This window comes from Odocoileus virginianus, chromosome 23 (assembly GCF_023699985.2).
Source record: "Odocoileus virginianus isolate 20LAN1187 ecotype Illinois chromosome 23, Ovbor_1.2, whole genome shotgun sequence".
NCBI lineage: Eukaryota > Metazoa > Chordata > Mammalia > Artiodactyla > Cervidae > Odocoileus > Odocoileus virginianus.
The window spans coordinates 16,114,551-16,137,079 of NC_069696.1; the positions used below are offsets into that span (position 1 = coordinate 16,114,551).

The 22,529-nt window shown below is 57.6% G+C and overlaps 1 protein-coding gene across 2 annotated transcripts; it reads right to left on the reverse strand.

The window, feature by feature from the left end:
• Positions 1-20: 20 nt before the first annotated feature.
• TUBGCP6 (tubulin gamma complex component 6) lies at positions 21-22,298 on the reverse strand. 2 transcript variants are annotated; one of them, XM_020882007.2, is made up of 25 exons: positions 21,348-22,295; positions 19,933-20,096; positions 16,631-16,841; positions 9,750-9,923; positions 8,700-8,821; positions 7,914-7,992; positions 7,725-7,834; positions 7,472-7,563; positions 7,240-7,379; positions 6,176-6,325; positions 5,575-5,656; positions 5,406-5,494; positions 5,202-5,317; positions 3,951-4,089; positions 3,552-3,653; positions 2,216-3,392; positions 2,026-2,072; positions 1,733-1,868; positions 1,482-1,650; positions 1,258-1,399; positions 983-1,177; positions 775-907; positions 488-701; positions 221-420; positions 21-147 (listed from the first exon to the last, which is right to left on the reverse strand). In XM_020882007.2, exons 1-25 carry the CDS (start codon positions 22,086-22,088, stop codon positions 56-58), a joined length of 5,016 nt encoding a protein of 1,671 aa, XP_020737666.2. In that variant the 5' UTR covers positions 22,089-22,295; the 3' UTR covers positions 21-55. The 2 variants fall into 2 exon arrangements, with proteins under 2 accessions (XP_020737666.2, XP_070309655.1); XM_070453554.1 differs by lacking the exons at positions 21-147; positions 221-420; positions 488-701 and having other exon boundaries at positions 781-907; positions 990-1,177; positions 21,348-22,298.
• Between the last annotated feature and the right edge of the window lie 231 nt (positions 22,299-22,529).

Here is a 22,529-nt window from a genome sequence, read left to right on the forward strand (position 1 = left end):
CCCGGAGACAGAGGCTGGAGTGCGGGCACATGTTTATTGCGGCCGAGCAGGGGGTTCAGGCGTCCTGGTAGTAGTTGTTGAAGTTGATGCGCAGCAGGAAGTCCTCCAGGTGGGGCTGGTAGCCGCGGTTCACCAGCTTGCTCACCACTGGGGGGGATGCAGGTTCAGTGCGCGGCTCGGTACCGCCCCCAGCCCCAGCCCCACCCCCGGGGTGCCTCACCTTTGAAGAGGAAACGGGAGTAGTACTTGAAGGCGCTGTAGGACTGCTGCATGAGGGCAAAGTTCGGGTGCTCGGGGCCCCGCGGGCCGCCAGCCGGGCCCCAGGGCTGGGAGATGAGCTGGCTGCGGAACTTGAGGACCAGGCTGAAGACGCTGTGGATGACGTTCATGACCGGCGCCGCCTTCTCGGTCAGCAGGCCCCTGGGGGGAAGCGGGGACTGCGGTGGGTGCGCCTGAGCCGGGGGTGCGCCACAGGCCCGCACCTCACCTGAAGACTGCCTTGTGCAGGTATTCGGCGTGGGCGCGCTGTATCTCCTCCAGGTCGCCCACCGAGGCCAGCTTGGCCTGGAACTCACACCAGCTGACGTGCAAGATCTGGTTGGCGATATAGCCCTGGGTGACCTTGACGAAGTGCTGCATCTCGTGCTTGAAGAGCTGCAGCTGGCGGAACTGCACCGAGCCGGCCGCCTGGCTCACGCGCGCTGCGGGGGTGGGGGGGGGGGACAGTGAGTACAGCTGCGGGCAGCGCGGGCGCCCCGGGCCCACCAGGCTCACCTGTGCGCTTGAGGTGGAAGCAGATGTCCTTGAGCGTCCACATCATAAGCTTCAGTTGCAGCAGGAAGGAAAAGATGCCGCCGTACCTGCTCAGGCAGCCCTCGGTGACCACGATGTTGAGGGGCCAGTCGACCTGCCAGGGAGGCTGGCTCAGCATAGCTGTGTCCTGGGACTACCCCCACCGCCCGCGCCACGGGGCGCTGCTGACCTTGTACCTGAGCTCCAGGCAGCTCAGCACGTCTGGGGCGTTGGGGGCAAATGTCTCAGGCAGGAACTTGAGGGCGAAGGAGAGGTTGGCAGCATGCGGGCTGTCGCCGTGCAGGCTGTATTGCAGGGCCTTGCTCAGCACCGAGTTGAGCACCAGGGGGCTGAGAAGCTCCCCGGGCGTCTGCCCCGCCCCGAGCTGCAGGGACAAGAGAGAGAGTCCCAAAGCGTCCAGAGCCCGCCCGCCGCCCCTCTGGCGCCTGGCCCGCCTGGGCTTACCTTCTCAAAGAGCAGGTCACTGAGGGACTGGGCAAACTCCCCGTCCTCCATCAGCAGGAAGTGCCGCAGCGCCTCAAAATGCGCCCCAAGGTTCAGCTCCACGAAGAAGTAGTCGACCACCGCCTTGTTCACCAGGGAGACGCTGGCGAGAGGAGCCTGGCGTTACTGACCGTCAGGGGGCGGGGCGGGGCGGGGCCGGCGGGGCAGGGTGGGCAGGCGCTCACTGGGCAGCCAGCGGGGCAGTAACGGAGTGCTTCATGAGCACAGGCAGTGGCAGCAGCTCACTCAGCTGCACGGCGCTCTCGTCCGCGTCTGATGGGACCCCGGTGTCCTCCGGGAGGGCGAAGGCTCGGGGAAGCCCGTGGTGCAGAAGGCGGGCGACGGGAGGCTCCGCTGCGGGGTGACAGACTGCAGTGACGCGCCAGGGACATGGGGCCAGGCTGCCTCTGCCCGCCTCCGTGGCCGGCCCACTCACACATGGCCTCGTAGCTATCCGGGTACTGCTCCAGGCGGTACTGCCCCGCCAGGTCCGCCAGGTAGGCCTGCTCCCGGTCCCAGCGCTGGGCCGCCGCCTCACCAGGGTCAGGGCTGCTCTGGACATCTGCATCCTCCTAAGACAACCCAGCCTCGAGGAACCCGCCTCCTTCCCTCGTGGGAGAGGAACAAGCAGGCAGGCAGAGCAACCCCCCCCCCCCCCACCTGTCACCCAGTCCCAGGACGGAGCCCTCCCTGCCCATGAAAGACCCAGCACACCCCCCCACCCCTGACCTGTGAGCCGAGAGAGAGGTCCCTGGAGTCCTCACTCATCCCCACGCCTAAGCAGAAGAAATGGGGCAGGAGAGGGGGGTCAGGACCAAATGCCTGCAACAGGGCAGCACCACCCCCGCCCCCCTGCCGGCCGCCCTGTCCTGGGCTCACAGACGCCCCCAGGGGCAGGACAGCTCTGGGTCCCACTGACCTGGCTCTTCCAGGGTGCCATCTCCCAGAGCAGCGGGTACAGCCTCAGCAGACAGCGAGGCCTGGGGGCCACCCTCCTCCCTGTAACCAGGATCTGGTCCAGCCACCTGTGTACTGGAGCTGCCTGAGGCTGTCTCCACAGGCAGCTGCAGCGTGTGTTCCTGGACTCCCGAGCTGAGGCCCAACTGGGGCCCGGAGTCTGGGTGACCCAATGGGGGCCTGGGCAAATTGAGCTCGGCTTCCCCGGGGAGCACCCCCAGCGTCACACTGGACTGAGAAACGTGTCCATGGACGCTCCACCGTGGCCGGGAGGGCGCCACATCCCACACATTCTCCCCCACCCGGATGCTGGCATCAGACACGTGTCCATGGACATTCCACCGTGGCCGGGAGGGGGCCACATCCCACACATTCTCCCCCACCCGGATGCTGGCGTCAGACACGTGTCCGTGGACATTCCACCGTGGCCGGGAGGGGACCACGTCCCACACATTCTCCCCCACCCGGATGTTGGCATCAGACACGTGTCCATGGATGTTCCACCGTGGCCGGGAGGGGGTCACTCCAGAAACCCAGCCCGCTCTGGGAACACCAGGCTCCGCCCCGAGGACCTGCACCGTGGCCGGACGGCGCTCCTCCTGGGGAGAGGGGTGCTGTGGGGGGTCCGGGCCACAGGTGTCCAGTGGCTCATGAGTGTCCTCCCGCAGCTGCTGCCCTCTGCTGCCCAGGCTGCCTCTTGCAGTCTGGAGTGCCCCTGCAGAACCTGGGGCAGCTACAGCGGGCCTCAGGATGGTTCTGAAGTCATACTCCTGTGGCCCAAAAGGTGCTGAGTCCACTGCTGTGGACGGAGCCACGGGAGGCAGGGCGGAGCCAATGGTCTGCAGTGCGTCTTCCAGGACAGGGGCCGAGCTGCTGAGCCCAGGCTCAGTCCCCTGGGCCACGGGCAGGAAGTCTCTGAGGCTGAGGCCCGGGGAGAACGGCCCCGGCTCCTCTGCCTGCATACACAGCAGGCCTGCCCCTGGCCCCGCACCACAGGCCCCAGCTCCTGGAGACTTGAGGGGCTGCAGCCTGAGTGCGCTCTGCCCATGAGGGCCGGCCGGTGCCGCTTCCCGTGGCTCCTCACACTCGGGGTCACAACTGCTGCCTCTATCAGCGGGCGCAGGGCCCAGAAAGGAGACCTGAAACACAAGCGTACATGGGTTCCCCCTGGTGTCTGCTTCTGTCCTCCGGGTTCAGTTCTACACCCAATACTCAAGCCCATGAAAGGGGACAGTGGGGACACATGCCAGGCCTGGGGCAGCCAACTCAGAGCCCACTCTCCATGGCCTCGGTCCTACCTGGTCCCCTGCCCGTGAGTGGGCACTTGTCTGGGAGCAGGCACCAGGGAGGACGGCCAGCTGCTCTACGGGTCTCCCCTTGGCCACGGCCTCTAGCATCCCCTGAAATAGAACCAGCAGGACGTGAGCGGGGAGCGCCTATGCAGCGGGGCTCACGCAGCCCCGGCACCACGATTGCCAACGGGGCGGGGTTCACACAGCTGCCCAGAGCCTGGTTGGCTTTCCGCACCGCCCGTGTCACTTGAGGGCAGCCCAGCCTCTGCTGGTCACGCCCCTCTGAGCACCTGGTGATAGTGTCACGCTAACCCACAACGGGCACGCGTGGGTCTGTGTGTGACGTCAGGGCTCCTGGGTCCCCGAGAGCCCAGGGAAGAGCTCCTGGGTGACAAGAGGCAACACCTGAACGCGCTTCTCGTCTTCCAGGAGAAAGCGAAGCCGCGCGCTGGCCAGCCTGCGCCTCCGGGCCTCCCACAGCGCCTTCTGCTCCCGACGAGCCGCCTCTGCAGACAGCTTGCTGTAATGAGCCACCAGCGCCTGCCTGCAGCCACCCAGACAGGACGGGTCACCAGTCACCCCACTGTCCAGCCAGTGCCCCGTGCGGGGGGCCCCCGATGGGAAGCCTGCCCCCGAGCCCCTTCCCCAGGTGGGCAGCTGGCCCCTTGGAGCCCCCACAACACCTGCAGGGCATCGCTGGGCAGGGCTCCGCCTCCCTGCCAAACGGGAGCCCCCGGCAGGCAGGCACAGTGAGGTCACCCAGAGCAAACCCCAGAACAAGCCTCCCCACAGCCTGAAGCACAGGGGTCGGTGTAGGCCAGGGGCTCACACCCTCTCGGAGGCGCGACCTCGGCCCTCACTGCTGGCGGTTCTTGTGCTGCCGTGCCAGCTCCAGAGCACCGAGAGGTGATGCGAAGGGCATGGGGTAGTGGGAACATCTCACTTAATTCAAAGCTGGCCATGTTACACCCAATGATGGGGACCCTCTCACCAGCACGAAGCTGGTTTCACACCCAGACTGGCCATTTTTAATTCAGCTGCCACAGGCCAGGGACACACCCTCCACACCTAGTTTCCTCCACATGTAAACAAGAGAATAACATCTACTCACACACACACGTGTACACACCCAAGTCAGAATGAATGCACACAGACACACGTGCACTCAGCACTGACTGGCTCTGTCACAGCTCCATGAACAGTCCCCGGGGTCAGGACCACTGACCAGGGGACGAGGAAAGGGAGGGGCTCCTTCTGAGGTGCCAGCTGTGCTGCCAGCTCGCAGGAAATGCAGGGAGGGAGGGAGGGAGGTCACAGCACAAGACAGACTCCCGGACGCCGCGCTGGGTAAATCCCTGTCTCTCAGTCAGGCTACTAACAGGTTTAAAGACAAATTTAAGGAACAGAGGCAGTTTAACTTAAAGGAAACAGAGAGAGAGACAAGATACAAGCACAGCATGTGGACCGAGCCTGGATCCCAGTCCACACAGAGCAACTGCAAGAAGACCGAGTTCAGACCGCTACTCCTCCTGCCTAAACAGACACCTGAAAGGTGCCAAAATACTGACAAAAGGTAAGTGACCATCACAAAAGTCAAACCAGCCACGACGTCCAGGAAGGCTGACCCAGCGCAGCACGGCACCCCCAGCTGCCCACCTGGCCTTCCTCTCCAGCTGCTCCTCCAGGGCCCTCAGCCTCCTCTCCCGATCCCGGAGCTCACGGGCATAGCTGAAGTCCTCATCCAGCTCCTCCTGCCTGGCCGCTTGGCGTCGCTGCAGAACACCCCGCGTGTCCCCGCTGGTGAAGCTGACCTCTCGAGCCCGCACTCCCCCCACCCCACCCCCCACCAGCTCCACCCACCTCCTGGTCCTTCACAAACTGCTCCTTCAGCCTCTGGAACTGCTCTCGCTTGCGGGCATCCGAGGCCATTCGCTCCGACATCTGCCGATCTGCGAGAAGACAGCCAGGGGCCGTGGTGAGAAGCCCCAGCAGGCAGCCCGCGACAGGAGAGGCAGGAAGCCACACGCACCGCTGAGCGCCTGCAGGACCCTGGACGCCGCCTCCCGGGCCTGGAGAATTAATTCCTGCTTTGCAATTTCCATCCGCAACTCCTGAAAAAGACCACCAGCGACTGAGACGTCCGACCTTTCACCCCCCATCCCTGGGACAGCCAGGGGGAGGGGTCTACGCAAACCGGGTCTGGGGGTGCCGCGCCCGTCCTGCACGGCGGTGAGGCTGGTCCCCAAGCAGGTGACACCCTCTCTCAGAACTATCCGGGGCCAAGACCCCAGCCTTCACGCCCACCCTGGAGGGGGCCGGCCCTGCACCCCCAGGGCTCGGCCCTCCACACGACTGGTTCTCAGGGGTCTGCCCCGCCCACAGCTTCCTGCTGCCTACATGTGCCAGGACTTTGCATCAACCCCTCCCCAGGGCATAGGACGCTCAAAGCTCGGGCCTCAGTGCACCTGACCCTTCTGAGCAGGACGGGGGCTCAAGGAAGCCACTGAGGCCAGGAGCCTCAGGCCCTGCTGCCCTGGAGCCACGGCCTGGCCAGGATGGGGCTGCCCGGCGCCCAGACCGCCCGGGAGGGGAGGAGAGGGCCTGGGAAGGCCGGGCTACGGCGCCCTCACCTTCTCCTCCTTGCTGACGGAGCTGTGCCGCGCCACCCTCTCCATGCGGCCCACGTAGATGGCACAGTCCTTCTCGACGTCCTTCAGCTCCTCGAGGGAGAAGATCACGGAGATGCGCGGGACCGGGACATCGGAGCAGCAGAGGTAGTGCTGTGGGGGGGGGGCGCACGTGAGCCCAGGGACTCTCGGACACAGCCCACCTTGCCTCCCGCGTGTGACCCATGTGGACAGCCTGCTCGGGAGTACTATGGTCCTCACTTACACCCTCCACAGCTCCACAACAGCAGGTGTGGGTCTCTGCCCAGGGCCAGGCCGCCCTACAGCAGAGGCCAGGACTGGCTCCCAGGAAAGGAGGGAAGGCCCAGACACACCCAAGGCCTCCCTGAGGTCAGCCCAGCCCACTCCCGAGCCAAGCCCACATGTAGCCCCACCCACCATGGGAGCCCCGCCCCCCGAGCCAACACCTGGGCAACTGCTGGGGCTCATGGATACTGGAGGCCCCCCTAGCCAGCCCTGAGCCCATCCTGGCCACTCCAGCCTGCTCCTCTCAACCCTGCACTCGGCCGGCCGCTGCCCCCGGCTCTGGCCTGAACCTGGCTGATGCACTGCCGGGAGCCCCCAGTCCACACCTGCCAGCCTGTCCAGACACCAGACAGCACCTCCTGCAGGGGCCGCCCATCCCACCCACTGCCACTGGCCATCTTCCAGGGCCCTCGCTGCATGGACACCAGCTCAGGGCTCTGCTCCAGAGCACAGCCGAATCCTGGGACCCCTCACATGACTCCTGGGTCCATCCTCCTACGGACACAGCCCTTCCCATCCCTCTAGGACTGTTTCCAAGGTTGGGGTGGGGGGGAGGAGCCCACTGCCCTTTTGCCTCTGAAAAGCTTTCAGCTTTCCTCCCATCTTTGAAGGAACACCAGAAACTCAAAAGAGCCGCTCATGAAACTCTCAAGGGGACTGAGGTTGACGTCACCCCACCCTGGCTGGAACACTATGGACCGGGCTAAGGGCAGATGGGCTGGCAGCGTGGGGCTGGCAGCGGGCGGCCGCTCGCCCCTCACCCGGGGGCAGCAGAGCTTCAGCAGGTTGATGGTCTTCCCGCAGACGTACACGTCGTGGGCGATGTGGCTCAGAAACACAGGGACACAGTCCTCCGCCGCTTTGGAAATAAGCACGTAGCCATGCGTCCAGTAGAACCTGTCTGCGTGTGGGACGGCTCGCTCAGGCCTGCGACCAGCGCGGCCCTGACCCGGCCGATGGCGGCGTCCCCGCCCGGCAGCAGCTCCCACCTACCTCTGAAGCCCAAGTACTCGTGGTTCACCTGGATCATGAACTCGCCGTAAACATCTCTGAAGACCCCACTGTACACCCAGTCGTGGATGAACCTGAGCGTGTGTGGGAAGGGGGAGGTGAGCTGGGCCTGACGTCCGCAGGGTAGAGAGCTCCGCCCTGCGAGTGGGGAGCGGCAGTCCAAGCCCACCCATCCTGCCCCTCCACTGCCGCTGCTGCGCGTGGCCCCGCCCCGCCCCGCCCCACCCCGCCCCACCGCGTGTAGGGCTCGCAGCTGGTCTTGAGCAGAGACAGCAGGACGGGGTAGTGCTCATTGCTGCAGTTGTCCAGGGCCTCCTGGTAGAGGTAGGAGAGCAGCTTCACGCCCTGCAGACGGCAAGGGGGGCTCAGCTACACCACACGCAGCAGGGGGGCCCTGCCCTCCCCGGAGCCCACCAGCCCTCACCGTGGGGAAGGCAGCCCTGGGCTCTCCTCCGCCAGAGCCGGGGGGCGCAGCGCCGACACCGCAGAGCTCAGCCAGGTACCTGCACACAGATGCAGGGAGGCCAGGTGAGCTGAGAACCTAGGCCCTCCCCTGCCGTCCACATGGTCCAGCTTTAAAACTGCCTGCACCTTAAGCAGCTCAGCTTTGAGCTTCCTGTCAGACCTCTCCCAGGGACCCCATGCATCCCCGCCTCCTTCCCAGGTCTGGCCAAGACTCAGTCCACGACCCCTCCCCACTCCTGCCGCTCCCCCTTAAGACCCCCTCCTGCACCCGCCACCTCCCCCAGGTCACCACCTCCCCCATCCTGAATGGCTACCAAGTCCCCGTGGGCCCCCCACCTCGCCATCCCACTCCAGGCTGTGCTCCCATCGCGCCCTCCAGACACCTCCAGGCTCAGCCCCCTCCCCCCACCACCGGGCGCCCCTTCTCCAGCCCCGGGGCCGCCACACTCCTCCCCTCTGCCTACAGGAACTCCTCTCCACTGAACCCACCCCCCAACTCCTAGTCCTCCACTCTCCCTTCTCCAGATGGCACCTGCAAGCAGGCACTCTGCCCATGTTCACTGGCAGGCACCAGGTCTGTCTGTAGGGACCCTGTGTGCCTGTCAGGCAGAAGCCCTGATCCTGGGTTGGGCCTCACAAACTCAGCTGGGTCAAGGGTCACCCAGACGCCCACCAGGAGGCCGCCCACCACCCGGCATGGCCCATGCCTGCCTCACCAGCCACCAAATCGCACGCCGAGGCTAACCTGAGCTGCCGGCCCAGCTTCTTGAAGAGAAAGCCGATGGTGAGGAGGCTCAGGGTGGGCGGGGTGGAGAGCACGCAAGCGCGGTAATACTGCAGGTACCGCCTCAGGCCGCTGGTGAAGGCCTGTGGGGCAGGGGCTGGAAGCTCAGAACCAGAGAGCAGCCTGGGTGCGGGAGAAAGCTGGGCCTCCACCCCCAAGCCTTGGGCTCCATTTCCAAGGAATGGGCATCTGGGTCACATGCGGACACCCAGCCCAGCCAGAAGCCCAAGCCCACTGCAAGCCCCCCCAGGCCGGCTGCACCAGGAATCTGGACCTTGCAGATCCTGGGCGGCTGGGCTGTGCGCACGGACGCCAACTCCCAGAGGGTCTCTGGCTGCTCAGGCCACTGGGGCCCCAAGGACGCTGGCGTCTGGGGCGGTGCCCAGGCGCGTGGCCCCCGAGCAGCTCACACACTCCCGGGAGCTCTCCTGGAGCGCTCCAGAGCAAACGTCAGGCGCCCAGGAGGCCGCCGTCCCGCCCTCCACCCGAGAGCCAGCACGGCAGTCCTGTCTGGGTGTCCCTCCGCACTCCCAGCCCCGCTCAGGCCCATCCTAGAATCTGACCCTCGTCACATCACCCCAGCAGCCCTGCTGCGACGCCCGAGTACAGAGGGCCCAGCCCAGTGCCTGCACTCTCTCTCAGGCCACACGCCCCCCCACAGCTGCCCACTGTCCTGGGGGCCTGCCCAGCGGGCACCGACGACAAGGCTTTCAGGCAGACCTGGCTCAGTCCCGCGCCAGGGGGACCAAGCAGCATGTGCTCCCTCCACAACACAGGCTGGCCCCGGCCCAGCACCAGCAGAGCTGCCTCCCGCACTCTCACGGCCCCAACACGTCCACCCAGTTTTCCATGCAGTGATGGGCCAGGCAAGACATGGTCCCTGGCCACCATTCCCACAGGGCCACTGACAGGCTCTGACATCGCTGAGAGGAGCACGGTCCGGCTCAGAGGCCCCGGGGCAAGCCTGCGTACAGCGCAGGGGCCCCGCAGCAGCGAGAAGCGGGGCCGCACCTGGAACACGAGGCCCTTGCTGCAGGCGGAGTCCAGCACGGGCTGCAGGGAGAAGTGGCTGAGGCGCGCGTAGTGGGTCCCGCACTCCGCCACCTCAGAGAGGAGGCTGCTGATGCTCTCGGGGGATGCTCCTGAGACATGGACGCCCCGCTTCACCGTGAAGGCCTGAGCTGGCTGGACAGGATGAAAGGGAGGTCACTGGGGTGGGGCCGCCTCCCCCTCCACCCAGGCACCCGAACTCGGCACTGTCCTGAGCACCCCGAGGCCGGGCGCCCCAAACCCAGACACACAGGGAGGGCACAGGAGACAGAAAGCCTTCTGCCAGCAGGCTGCCACTGACGCGACATAACATGTTAATGTCATGTGAATTTTAAGATTTAAAGAAAACAAAATAAAACAAAACCCCCCCAAAAAAACAAACAAAACAAAAACCCAAAAAAGAGAAGTCCAATACCAGATGGCTTCACTGGTAAATTCTACCAATTAAAGAACATCAATTGTTATTAAACTCTTCCAAAACTTAAAGAGGAACACTTCCTAATTCTAAGAGGTCAGTACTGTCCTGATGCCAAAGCAAGAATCAGACATTACAAGGAAAGACTGCAGTCCAACATCCCTTATGAACACATATACAAAAATCTTTGAGATGATATTCACAAACCGAATCTAGCAGCATGTTAAAGAATTACACACTATGACCAAGTGGGTTTTATCTCAGGAATGCAAGGGTAGTTCAACATACAAAAATCAATGTAATAAATCATTAATAGAATGAAGGAAAAAATTATACATATGATCAGCTCAGCTGATGCAAGAAAAGCATTTGACAGAAATCAATTCAATCCTAAAGGAAATCCATCCTGAATACTCACTGAAGAACTGATGCTGAAGTTGAAGCTCCAACACTTTGGTCACCTGATGCAAAGAGCTGACTTACTAGAAAAGATCCTGATGCTTGGAAAGATTGAAGGCAGGAGGAGAAGGGGACAACAGAGGACAAGATGGTTGGATGGCATCACTGACTCAATGGACGTGAGTTTTCGCAAGCTCCCAGAGATGGTGAAGGACAGAGAAGCCTGGCATGCTGCAGTCCATGGGGCTGCAAAGAGTCGGACATGACTGAGCAACTGAGCAACACCTTTTCACAATTAAAAACACTTAAAAAACTAGGAAAAGAATGGAACTGGCTCAGCAGGATAAAGACTGTGTGTGAAAAATCCACAGCTCGCATTATACTCAGTAGTGAGAGACTGAAAGCTTCTCTCCGTGATAAGGAACAAGGCAAGGACGCATGCTTTCACCACTTCTCTTCAAGGTAATACTGAAGTCCCAGACACAGCAGGTAGTCAACGAGAAGAAATTTTAATATGCAGATTGGAAAGGAAGAAGTAAAATGATCTATTTGCAGGTGACATGATCTTATATACTGAAAATGCTAAAGAATCCACAAAACATGTGTTAGAGCCGTTAAATGAATTTAACGAAGTACCAGAATACAAAATCAACATACAAAAATCATTTGTATTTCCATATACTTGCAATGAACAATCCAAAAAAGGAAAGTAAGAAATAATTCCGTTTAGAAGTACAATATAAGAAAAAGTAATTAAGTAAATTTAACTGAGGAGGCAAAAGACTTGTTAAAGTGAAAACTAGAAAACACTGCTGAGAGAAATTAAAGACCTAAATAAATGCAAAGATATCCCATGGTCATGGACTGGAGTATCTAATAATGTCAGGATAATACACCCAGGGACTCCCCTGGCAGTCCAGTGGTTAATACTCTGTGCTTTCACTGCAGGGGGCAGAGGTTCAATCCCTGGTCCAGGAACTAAGATCCCCCATGCCACAGGCAACTAAGCCCACTCGCAAAAGTGAATGACCCCACAAGCTGTAATGAAGATTCATCATGCTGCAACTAACACTTGACACAGCCAAATAGATAAAAGATACTTAAATACATAATGATTCACCCAAAGCACCCTGTGGATTCAGTGCCACCCATATCATTATCCCAATGATGCTTTTAGCAGAAATAGAAAAACTCACCCTAAAATCCATACGGAATTGCAAAGGGCCCCAAATAACCACAACAATCTTAAAAAAAAAAAAAAAAAAAAGAGCTGGAGAACTCATACCTCCCAAGGTCAAAACTTTCTACAAAGTTTTAGTCATCAAAATAGTGTAGAACTGGGGGACGTCCCTGGTTGTCTAGTGGTTAGATTACGGATTTCACTGCCCTGAACCGGATTCAATTCCTGGTTAGGGAACTGAGATTCTGCAAGGTGAGGGGTGTGGCCACAAAAAAATAGCACAAAAAAATATCGCAGGACTGGCATTAGGACAAACATGAAGATCAATGGAACAGAACAGAGTTCAGAAATAAATAACTCACATATAGTCAATTAATGCATAAAGATACCAAGACCATACAATGCGGAAAGAAGAGTCTTTTCAACAAAGGGTGCTGGGTAAACAGAATATCTACATGCAAAAGATTAAAGCCGCACCAAATGCAAAATGAACTCAAAACAGATCAAATATCTAAACTGTAAAGCTAACACTGTGGGACTTCATGGTGGCACAGTGGATAAGAATCCACCTGCCAGTACAGGGTGCAGGGTCCAATCCCTGGTCCGGGAAGATCCCACACGTGGAGGAGCAAATGAGCCATGCAGCACAACTGCTGAGCCTGTGCTCTGGAGCCTGAGAGCCACGACCGCCGAGGCCACGACCGCCGAGGCCACCACTGCTGAGCCTGTGCTCTGGAGCCTGAGAGCCACGACCGCCGAGGCCACGACCGCCGAGAGCCACAACTGCCGAGGCCACCACTGCTGAGCCTGTGCTCTGGAGCCTGAGAGCCACGACCGCCGAGGCCACGACCGCCGAGAGCCACAACTGCCGAGGCCACCACTGCTGAGCCTGTGCTCTGGAGCCTGAGAGCCACGACCGCCGAGGCCACGACCACCGAGAGCCACGACCGCCGAGGCCACCACTGCTGAGCCTGTGCTCTGGAGCCTGAGAGCCACGACTGCTGAGGCCACGACCGCTGAAGCCCGCGCACCTGGAGCCCATGCTCTGCTTGTTGAGAGGCCACCACAGTGAGGAGCCTGAGCACCACAGTGAAGAGTAGGCCCTGCTCACTGCAACCAGAGAAAGCCTGAGCAGAGCAATGAAGACCCAGTGCAGCCAAAAATAAATAAATAAATGAAATTATTTTAAAAAGAATAAATCCAACACTGTGAAACTCTTGGATGAAAACATGGAAACATAGAGGCCTTGGATTTGGAGAGGTCTTAAATATGACACCAAAAGTATAGGCAACAAAAGGAAGAAAATAAACTGTACTTCATCAAAATTAAACTTTGTACTTCAAAGCATACTATCAAGAGTGTCAAAAGACAACCATGAGAGAAAATATTTGCAAATCATATATCTGGTAAGGGATTAATATCCGGAATGCATAAAGAACTCCTACAACTCAAGAGCCCAACTCAAAGACGGGCAAAGGGCAGGTGACAGCACAGTAGGAGGCAGCAGTCTGCAGGCTGAGGAGACGCTCACTCTGTGAGCACCTCACCCTTGTACCGCCAGCAGCCGGAACAGTGGGAAAACACATTTCTGTTCTCTGACCCCCCCCCAAAAAAAAAAAAAGGCAAAGGACTAGAATAGACTTTCTTCCAAAAAAGATATACAAATGAAAAAGTGCTCAGGAGCAGTACTCATGATGGAAATGCAAATCTAAATTATAATGAGACATACACACACTACCAGGTATAAAACAGATATCTAGTGGGTGGCATTAGTGGTGAAGAATTCACCTGCCACTGCAGGCGATGCCAGAGATGTGGGTTCAGTCCCTGGGTGGGGAAGATCCCCTGGCGGAGGAGATGGCAACCCCCTCCACTATTCTTGCCTGGGAAATCCCATGGACAGTGGAGCCTGGCAGGTTACAGTCCATGGGGTCTCAGAGAGTCAGACGTGACTGAGCACGCAGGACAGAACAGGGGGAAGCTGCTATATCATGCATGGAGCCCAGTCTGGGGTCTGTGACAACCTGGGTGGGGGGGATTGGTGGTGAAGGGTGGGAGGGAGACTTAGTAGGGAAGGGATAGACACACACACACACACACACACACACACACACAGTCATGACTGATTCTCATTGCTGTATGGCAGAAACCAACACAGCACCGAAGAGCAGTCACCTCCAATTAAAAACTAAGCGTTTGGGGTTTTGGGAAAAAACCATAATGAGACACCACTTCACACCCACCGGGACGGCTATTATTTACCAAAAAAGGAGTGGGGGGATAACAAGTATTGGTGAGGATGTAGAAAACTGGAACCCTAGAAGAATACACACTGCTGGAGGGTGTGTAAGGGTACAGCCATGGTGAAAAATAGTTGTTGGCTTCTCAGAAAGTTAACAGAATTACTGGGATTTCCTTGGTGGTCCAGTGGCTAAAGACTCTGTACTACAATGCAGGGGGCCCAGCTTCGACCCCTGGTCAGGGAACTAGATCCCACATGCCGCAACTAAAAAGGCCCTGCATGCCACAATTAAAGATCCCGTATGCCACCAGAGACCCGGTGCAGCCAAAGAAACAAGCCAAAGAGAAGCAGCACAGGAGCCAGAAAGCCGCCCCCGGGAGCGCGCCCTGAAGAGCCGGATGCACCCCTGTCCACAACACACCATTCAGAACAGTCAGGAGGCGAGGTCCACCGGAGCGCCCATCAACTGAGAAATGTGGTCTTTATACACAGTGCAAGGGAGAGAGGGAAAGACACACCCAACTGAATGCAAAGTTCCAGAGAATAGTGAGCAGAGATAAGAACGGTTTCTTAAATGAACAGGGCAAAGAAGTAGAGGAAAACAATAGATTGGGAAAGACTAGAGATCTCCTCAAGAAAACTGGAGATGTCAAGTGAACATTTCCTGCAAGGATGGGCACGATTAAGCACAGAAGTGTAAAGACCTAACAGAAGCAGACGAGATTAAAAAGAGGTGGCAAGAATACACTGAAAAACTGCACAAAAAAGGTCTTAATGACCCAGATAACCACAGTGGTGTGGTCACTCACCTAGAGTCTGACATCTTGGAGCCTGAAGTCAAATGGGCTTTAGAAAGCATCACTGCTAACAAAGCTATTGGAGGTGACAAAATTCCAACTGAGCTATTACAAATCTTTAAAGATGATGCTGTCAAAGTGCTGCACTCAATATATCAACAAATTTGGAAAACTCAGCAGTGGCCACAGGACTGGAAAATGTCAGTTTTCATTCCAATTCCAAAGAAGGGCAATGCCAAAGAATGTTCAAACTGCCATATAATTGTGCTAACTTTGCATGCTGGTAAGGTTGTGCTCAAAATCCTTCAAGTGAGGCTTCAGACGTATGTGAACTGAGAACTCCCAGATGTACAAGCTGGGCTTAGAAAAGGGAGAAGAACCAGAGAGCAAATCGCCAGCATACACTGGATCATAGAAAAGCAAGAAGGTTCCAGAAAAACATCTACTTCTGCTTCATTGACTACGCTAAAGCCTTTGACTGTATGGATCATAAAAAACTGGAAAATTCCTAAAGAGATGGGAGTATCAGACCACCTTACCTGTCTCCTAAGAAACCTGTATGCAGGTCAAGAAGCAACAGTTAGAACCTAACATGGAAAAACAGACTGGTTCAAAACTAGGAAAGGAGTACGTCAAGGCTGTATATTGTCACCCTGATTATTTAACTTGTATGCAGAGTACACCATGCAAAATGCCAGGCTGGATGAAGCACAAGCTGCAATCTTGACTGCCAGGAGAAATATCAACAACCTCATATATGCAGATGATACCATTCTAATGGCACAAAGTGAAGAGGAACAGAAGAGCCTCTTGATGAGTGTGAAAGAAAAGAGTGAAAGCTTGGCTCAAAACTGTACATTCAAAAAAATAAGATTGTGGCATTACTTCATGGCAAATAGGTGCAGAAAAAGTAGAAGCAGTGACATTTTATTTTTCTTGGGCACCAAAATCACTGTAGACGGTGACTGCAGTCATGAAATTAAAAGATGCTTGCTCCTTGGAAGGAAAACTATGACACACCTAGACAATGTATTAAAAAGCAGGGACATCACTTTGCCTACAAAGGTCCATAAGAGTCAAAGCTGTGGCTTTTCCAGCAGTCATAGATGGATATAGAAGCTGAACAATAAAAAAGGCTAAGGGCCAAAGAACTGATACCTTCAAACTGTGGTGCTGGAGAAGACTGGAGAGTCCCTTGGGCAGCAAGGAGAATAAACCAGTCCATCCTAAAGGAAATCGACCCTGAATATTCATTGGAAGGACTGATAACTGAAGCTGAAGCTCCAATACTTTGGCCTCCTGATGCCAAGAGCCAACTCACTGGGCAAGACTGAGAGGAAAAGCAGAAGAGCTCAGCAGAGGACGAGCTGGTGAGATGGCATCACTGACTCAGCAGACGTGAATCTGAGTAAACACCGGGGGACGGTGGAATGCTGCAGTCCATGGGGTCGCAAAGATTCAGACATGACTTAATGACTGAACAACAACATATGTGTAGAATACTATCTAGGCTTAAAAAGGAAGTAAATTCTGACACAGACTACAACATGAACGACCCTTGAGGTCATTATGCTGAATGAAATAAGTCAGACACAAAAGCACAAACACTTCGTGATTCCATTCATATGAGGAAAATCACTTTTTTTTTTTTTAATTAGTTGGAGGCTAATTACTTCACAATATTGTAGTGGTTTTTGTCATACATTGACATGAATCAGCCATGGAAAATCACTTTTTAAAACTGAAACAAGAAGACCATCCCCAGGGAGGCTGCCAAGACAGTTTCCTGGCCACACCTCACCTCCTTACCTGGCAGAGGGAGAACGTGGCAGACACGACTCCGATCAGGACATTGAGCGCGTCCTTCACCAGCTCACACTCCTTCACCAGGATGGGCTGTGGGGCCTGCAGGAGGCTCCCGCCCAGCACCTGTAGCTCCCCTTGGCGAAGCCGGCAGAATCTGTCAAAGGCGTCCCTTCCCGCCTCAGTGAGGTAGGGCTCCTCTCGGTGGCCGGGGGGGCTGTGGGGACAGAGCGGGCAGCGAGCTGAGGTAAGCAGGAGGCAGGACAAAGAGCAACTCAATAGCATGAGATATCTAAGGCCAGGTGAGACTCCCCATTGCCCCCCAGTCTGCGTCCAGCAGGCCCATCAGACAGCACTGCACAGAAAGTGTCCCCACCCAGCCCGCGCCCACGGGGCACACCGCAGTCCTCTGGCTGATGACTTGCTTGCTTGCAATGACCTCTACGTGGGAAACAACACGCAGGCCCTGAGCAGCACGGTCACAACCGCACAAGTGTCCATCAGTAGACGGCTGGATAAAGACGCAGTCTGTCCACGCAGAGGAACATTAATCCAGCCTTCAGGAGGAAGGAATTCTGACACAGTGTGTCAGATGCTACAACACAGAGGAGCCCTGAGGGCGTAACACTGAGTGATTAACCCAGCCGTGCACGAGGACAAGTGCTGCATGACCCCCTCCTCTGGGGTCCCCAGAGTCACAGTCACAGAAAGGAGATGGTGGAGGCCAGGGGCGGGAGGAGAGTGATGGAGAGTATGATGGGTATGATGAAGATACAGTCTCAGTTTGGGAGGATGAAAAAGTTCTGGAGAGGATGGTGGTGATGGTCACCTAACATGAACATGCTTAACGCCACTGATATAAACTTCAAAAGGGTACAGATGTTAAACTTCATGTCATAGGATTTTATCACTCTCTGCCCAAGAAAGCACAAAGATCATACAGAGCCAAAAGTTCCCTGAAATTCTAGGAGAAAACAGGCACCCGCCTGCCCTAGGGTCTCTGCCTACGGGGTTTCTGCAGGATGTTCAAGAACAGCATCTACCAGCCTGGTCACACTGTTCAAAAGAGGCCAAAGAGACAGCACCATTTTTTAAATATTCCTTTGGAAACCATCAACTCCTACTGAAAGCATGAGAGCTGTTTTTTAAAGTCCACTGGAAGTAGGTTCTTAATAAAAGCAGCCCAGGAAAAATCTTATAACTTGCTCAAACCAAAAATGCTTCTTGCACCATAACGTGCACACATAGTGCACAGTGTACCATAACGCGCTCTTTCGCTCATTCAGCAAAAGCAGGGGCCAGAGCAGTCAGGCAGAGGAGCCCAGCCTCACAGGGCCAGCGCCGCTACGAGACACACGCTGCGAGGAGGTGTGCTGTGCCGCCCAGGAGAGGGGCCCTAAAGGGACTTCGGGAACGGAGATGCTGACAAGAAGGCCAGGGGAGCAAGGCCACGCCCAGAGCAGTGTCCCTGGGGGCAGGAGAGGCCTGTGTGAAAGCCTGGAGACGCGAGGAGAAAGGGGCCAGGGGCTCTGGGCTCAGCAAGGGAGGCCAGTCCCAGGGCGCAGGGCTGGAGGGGGGCAGGCAGAGCAGCGTACTCCGATCTCCATCCCTAGAAGGTGATGCTGGCCAAGCAGAGGATGGCCAGGCAGGCAGAAGCGGGCGGGCCAGTCCTGAGCGTCCAGACCAGCAGGTGGGCCCAGCCAGGCCACAACAGCAGGCCGCGCTCCTCGGGGCAGGGAGAGCTGGAGGGGAGGAGGAGCCTCTGGAGCTCCAGGGACCCCCAAGGCTCCAGTGCTGCGGCATCCGTGCACTTAGGCATCAGCCTCGGACCACTCTCCCGGGGTCAACCCCCTTGGTGACCGAGAGTTGAGGGAGGAAAGCCCGTGAAGGAAACACCACATTCACACTTGTCCCCACCGAGAACTTGGCCCTTAACATCACAAAACCACTTCCCCAGAAAGGGTGACAGATGCAGAGGTGACAGCAGCAGGGAGACCCAAGCTGGCTGGCAGGGTGAAGCATAGGAGCAGGGGTCCTCTGGGGGTCTCGCGCAAGGGCAGAGTTCACAATCAAGGGCTGTGGCTGCCAAGGAAGCCTTGACTTCCCATTCGTCAGAGTTCCTGGCAAGAAACTAGCAAGTGGCTGGTATCCAACTGCAACAGATTCCCAAGAGCCTCCAAATGAACTTGAGCAACGGGCTTCAGGGGCAGGGGCATCTGGTTATGACAGAAGAGGCAGTGGAAGAGCCGCAGGGTGGCCAGTGTCTCCTGCAGGGGCACAGGCTAACATACTGGCCACCATCCTCCTTGAAGGGACACCAAGAAGCAGTCCTCACTCTGGAGCTGTGGGGTCAGTTCTGCTTCAGGGGGACACTGAGGAGATTAAGTGCATTCACAAAAGGGGACAAGAACATTGACCGGCTGAGCAATCATGTCTCCTACTAAAGAGTGATCTGAAAAACTGAGCCTGGAAAATCGGGAACTGGCAAATGAAATCCACTAATGAATATTCATAAAAGGAAACAGTAGCTGTTTGATGGCCATGTTCAGACTTGTGAGGGGTTTGCAGCCAGCAGGTGATTAGATCTGCTGTGTACATACAAGACAGGTGAAGATCAAACAGGAAGTCATAGGGCAAGGGTGCTCCTGGAGGACAAGAGAGCCACCAGAGCCGACGGTGTCTGGGGAAGCAGGGAGGGGCCCCGCCTGGGGGAGTCCATGCCAGGAAAGCCGCTCCAGTAGGAGCAGGGCCCACGTAACACCCCGAGCACATGCTCGTCCCAGGGAGGCCCCACAGGAGCCAAGGCACTCGGCTCCCTGCAGGCTCCACCTCTCTCCCTCACTGCTCCCCAAGCTGGCATCCCCCAGAACTATCAGCAGAGAAGAGGTGCCCAAACACGTGGGAGACGGGTCCTCTACCCCCACTCTGGGCAGCTGCGAGACGCCAGCACGCCACGGGCTGAAAGGCCCGGCATGAGAGCACCCACCTGCAGGGAGCACCGCAGGGAGCACCGCAGGGACAGGCCTCCCAGGTGTGAGAAGCACCCCCTCGGCAGCGCCGCGCGCCCGGCACCAACCAGAGCCTGCCAGCTCGACCAGGAGCCGCCACAGCCCGGACGTGAGCCGCAGCCATTACTGGCTCAGCGGGAACCTCCATAGGTTTCTCCCTGCGGTTCTCTCAACCCTCAGGGCAGACAGCTTTCACACAGCTTGACTGAAAGTCCCAAGTCTCTAATCTGGGCTGAGTAAAGGCCACACTGGAGGGCAGAGGAGGAGCAGGGTTTGCATTTAGGGCAAAGGCTCACAAACCATCCAACTTGCTCCCAGCATCTCCGCTTGCTGGCCTCGTAGGTGAGCACAGCGTCCCACAGGTCAATGTCTGGCGTCATGCCCGGCTCAGACTGGGAGTCAGGAGTCAGATTGGATGCTGACTGGAACCCTTCATCTTCCGACTGATCCACGCTTGGAGGGACCTGGAGGCCGTGAGAAAAGGACTTCACCTGCGGCATGGTGTCTGGATTCCACCCCTGTGTGAGGAGAGTTCCAGGAACCCTTCCACACGCTCCCGTTCACTCTATGAAAAAGACCTGGAAGAACATTTCTTCTCTTTTTCTCAAGGACACAAGTTACTACACCATGTTTTTGCCCCCAGTGAGTCATTTAAGAAATTAAATTTATTCATTATCAATTTCCAATTTCACACAACACAAGCTTATTGAGGCTTATGAGCCTCAAAATAATTTACAATGACATTTTCCGTAACATGTCTCTGATCTGGAAATTCCATTTTAAGGAACCCAGCATAAAAAAAAATATCACACAGAAAAATCCACTTCTCCCAAAGTGTTTGCTATAGCATTATGGTTGGAAACAATGCAAATCCACTATAGGAACAACTGAACAATAACACCACATCCTTTCAGCAAAGCTATAAAATGCAAAGGCAAACGATGATTAATAAGGTCTGAAAAATCCCACTTCATCCAGAAAAAAGCATATAACACTGCACAGATAGCCAGGAGACATGATTTTTGGCACCTATGGCTACTGAGTACTTGAGTACACAGGGAGGAATCAGACTTACTTCATTTTGCATGCCATGCTGTAGAACCGGCCTGACAGTGCAGGAGACGTAAGCTATGAGGGTTCGATCCCTAGGTCGGGAGGATTCCCTGGAGAAGGGAACGGCTACCCACTCCAGTATTCTTGCCTGGAGAATTCCATGGACAGGGGAGCCAGGTCAGCTACAGTCCAAAGGGGTTGGAAAGAATCACACAGGACTGAAGTGACTTAGCTGGAATGCTGTGCTCAGCCGCCTCTGACTCTTTGCAACCCCAAGGGCTGTAGCCCTCCTCTGTGGACAGAATTCTCCACACAAGAATACTGGAGTGGGATACTTCTCCCAGGGGGGGGATCTTCTGACACAGGGATTGGAACCGAGTCTCCTGCACTGCAGGTGGATTCTCTACCCTCTGAGCCACCAGGCAATTTAAACATCAACTGGAAGGCAACAGAAATGACTGAATGGCAGAGAAAAGAAGACAGTGGCATGAGACTCGCGCCTGCCGGGAGGGGGCCGCTGGGAGTCCGCACCAGCAGCCCCACCCCACAGCTCAAGCGCCAGTGCTGGACTCCGGCTGTCCTCCCTTTGCCCCACTGGAAGGAGGGTCAAACGAGGCGCTTCCCAAGCCCGAGGAGCCGGAGACAGGAAGCAAACACTCTACCTTGATGGCCAGTCCGGAGAGGTCTGCGCTGTCGGGCACCGGGGGCAGGTCCAGGCGGACGTCCAAGTCGGCCGTGCGGCTGTGCACCAGGGCTCCGAAGAGCGAGACGCGGGTGTCCCTTTCAAACCTGCCCTCGCAGGGGTCGCCGTACGAGAAGAGCCCGACTGCGGGCAGTCCGGTGCCCGGTGCCGCCTCCATCACCTGCCGCGTCTCGCGGACCAGGTCTCGACACAGAGACTCCTCTCCGGAGATGATCGACCGCACGTCCGCCTCCAACTCACTCAAGTCGGCGCAGTCGTAGCCGCCGTAGGGAAGGGCTCTCCCGACCGGCCGGCTGTGCAGGAAGACGCCCCGCCGGCGCCGCCGCACTCGCGGGGGCCCGCTGCCCGCCAGCCGCACCAGCAACTCCAGGACCGCGCCCAGCTCCGCCAGCGGCTGGCGCGGCGCGGCCTCCAGCCCCTCCACCAGCTCCTCCAGGCGGTCTGCCTCGGCGCCCAGGCCGCCCACTCGCAGGTCGAAGGACAGCATGAGGATCCTGTTCTTCACCGGCAGCCTCGGGAGGCCGGGCTGCAGCCCGCGGCCCTCCTCCTGAAAGAGGCCCGTGAACAGGGCGTCGTAGGCCACCCTCTTGAGGCCCCGCTTGGCCTTCTTGCGGCTCCCGCGGCGCGGGCCCGAAGGAGCCTTGACTGCCGGCAGGAGGACCTCACACAGGTCGTCCACCAGCTGCGGGACGCTGGCCATGCCTCCACCTCACGCCGGGGCCGCGCGCGCAGCCGGACTCGCCTTCTCAGGACCCCGGAAAAGCGACGAACCACAGAGGTGCCGCCGAGGACGGAGCCTGGTCCCCTCAGCCGGAGGAAGGCGCGCGCGGCCTGACCCGCCTTCTCAGGGTCCCCTCAGCCCTAGGAGGCGCGCGCGGCGCCGCCATCGCGTCACCGCCGCGCGACCAGCCCGACCGCAAGCGCGAGCGCGCCGGAACTGCGTCACCCGGGGGCGAGCGGCCCACGCGCAAGGGGCAGAGCCTGGAGGCCGCGTCCACCGGCACTTCCGGCCTGGGTCCTCATTCCCGCCGGTGGGGGAACTCAGCCAGAACCGGACGAGTCAACTAAACGGGGATCAATAAAGAGGCGGAGTCGGACTTTGGCTTAACCTACTTTTACTGACGGCTGGGAGAAGGGAGCC

Coding starts and splice junctions, on each gene's coding strand:
- TUBGCP6 (XM_020882007.2), bottom strand. CDS start 22,088: ATGGCCAGCGTCCCGCAGCTGGTGGACGACCTGTGTGAGGTCCTCCTG. Junction 2,073..2,215: donor TGGCACCCTGGAAGAGCCAG/GTCAGTGGGACC, acceptor TCTTCTGCTTAG/GCGTGGGGATGAGTGAGGAC. Junction 1,869..2,025: donor ACCTCTCTCTCGGCTCACAG/GTCAGGGGTGGG, acceptor GGGTTGTCTTAG/GAGGATGCAGATGTCCAGAG.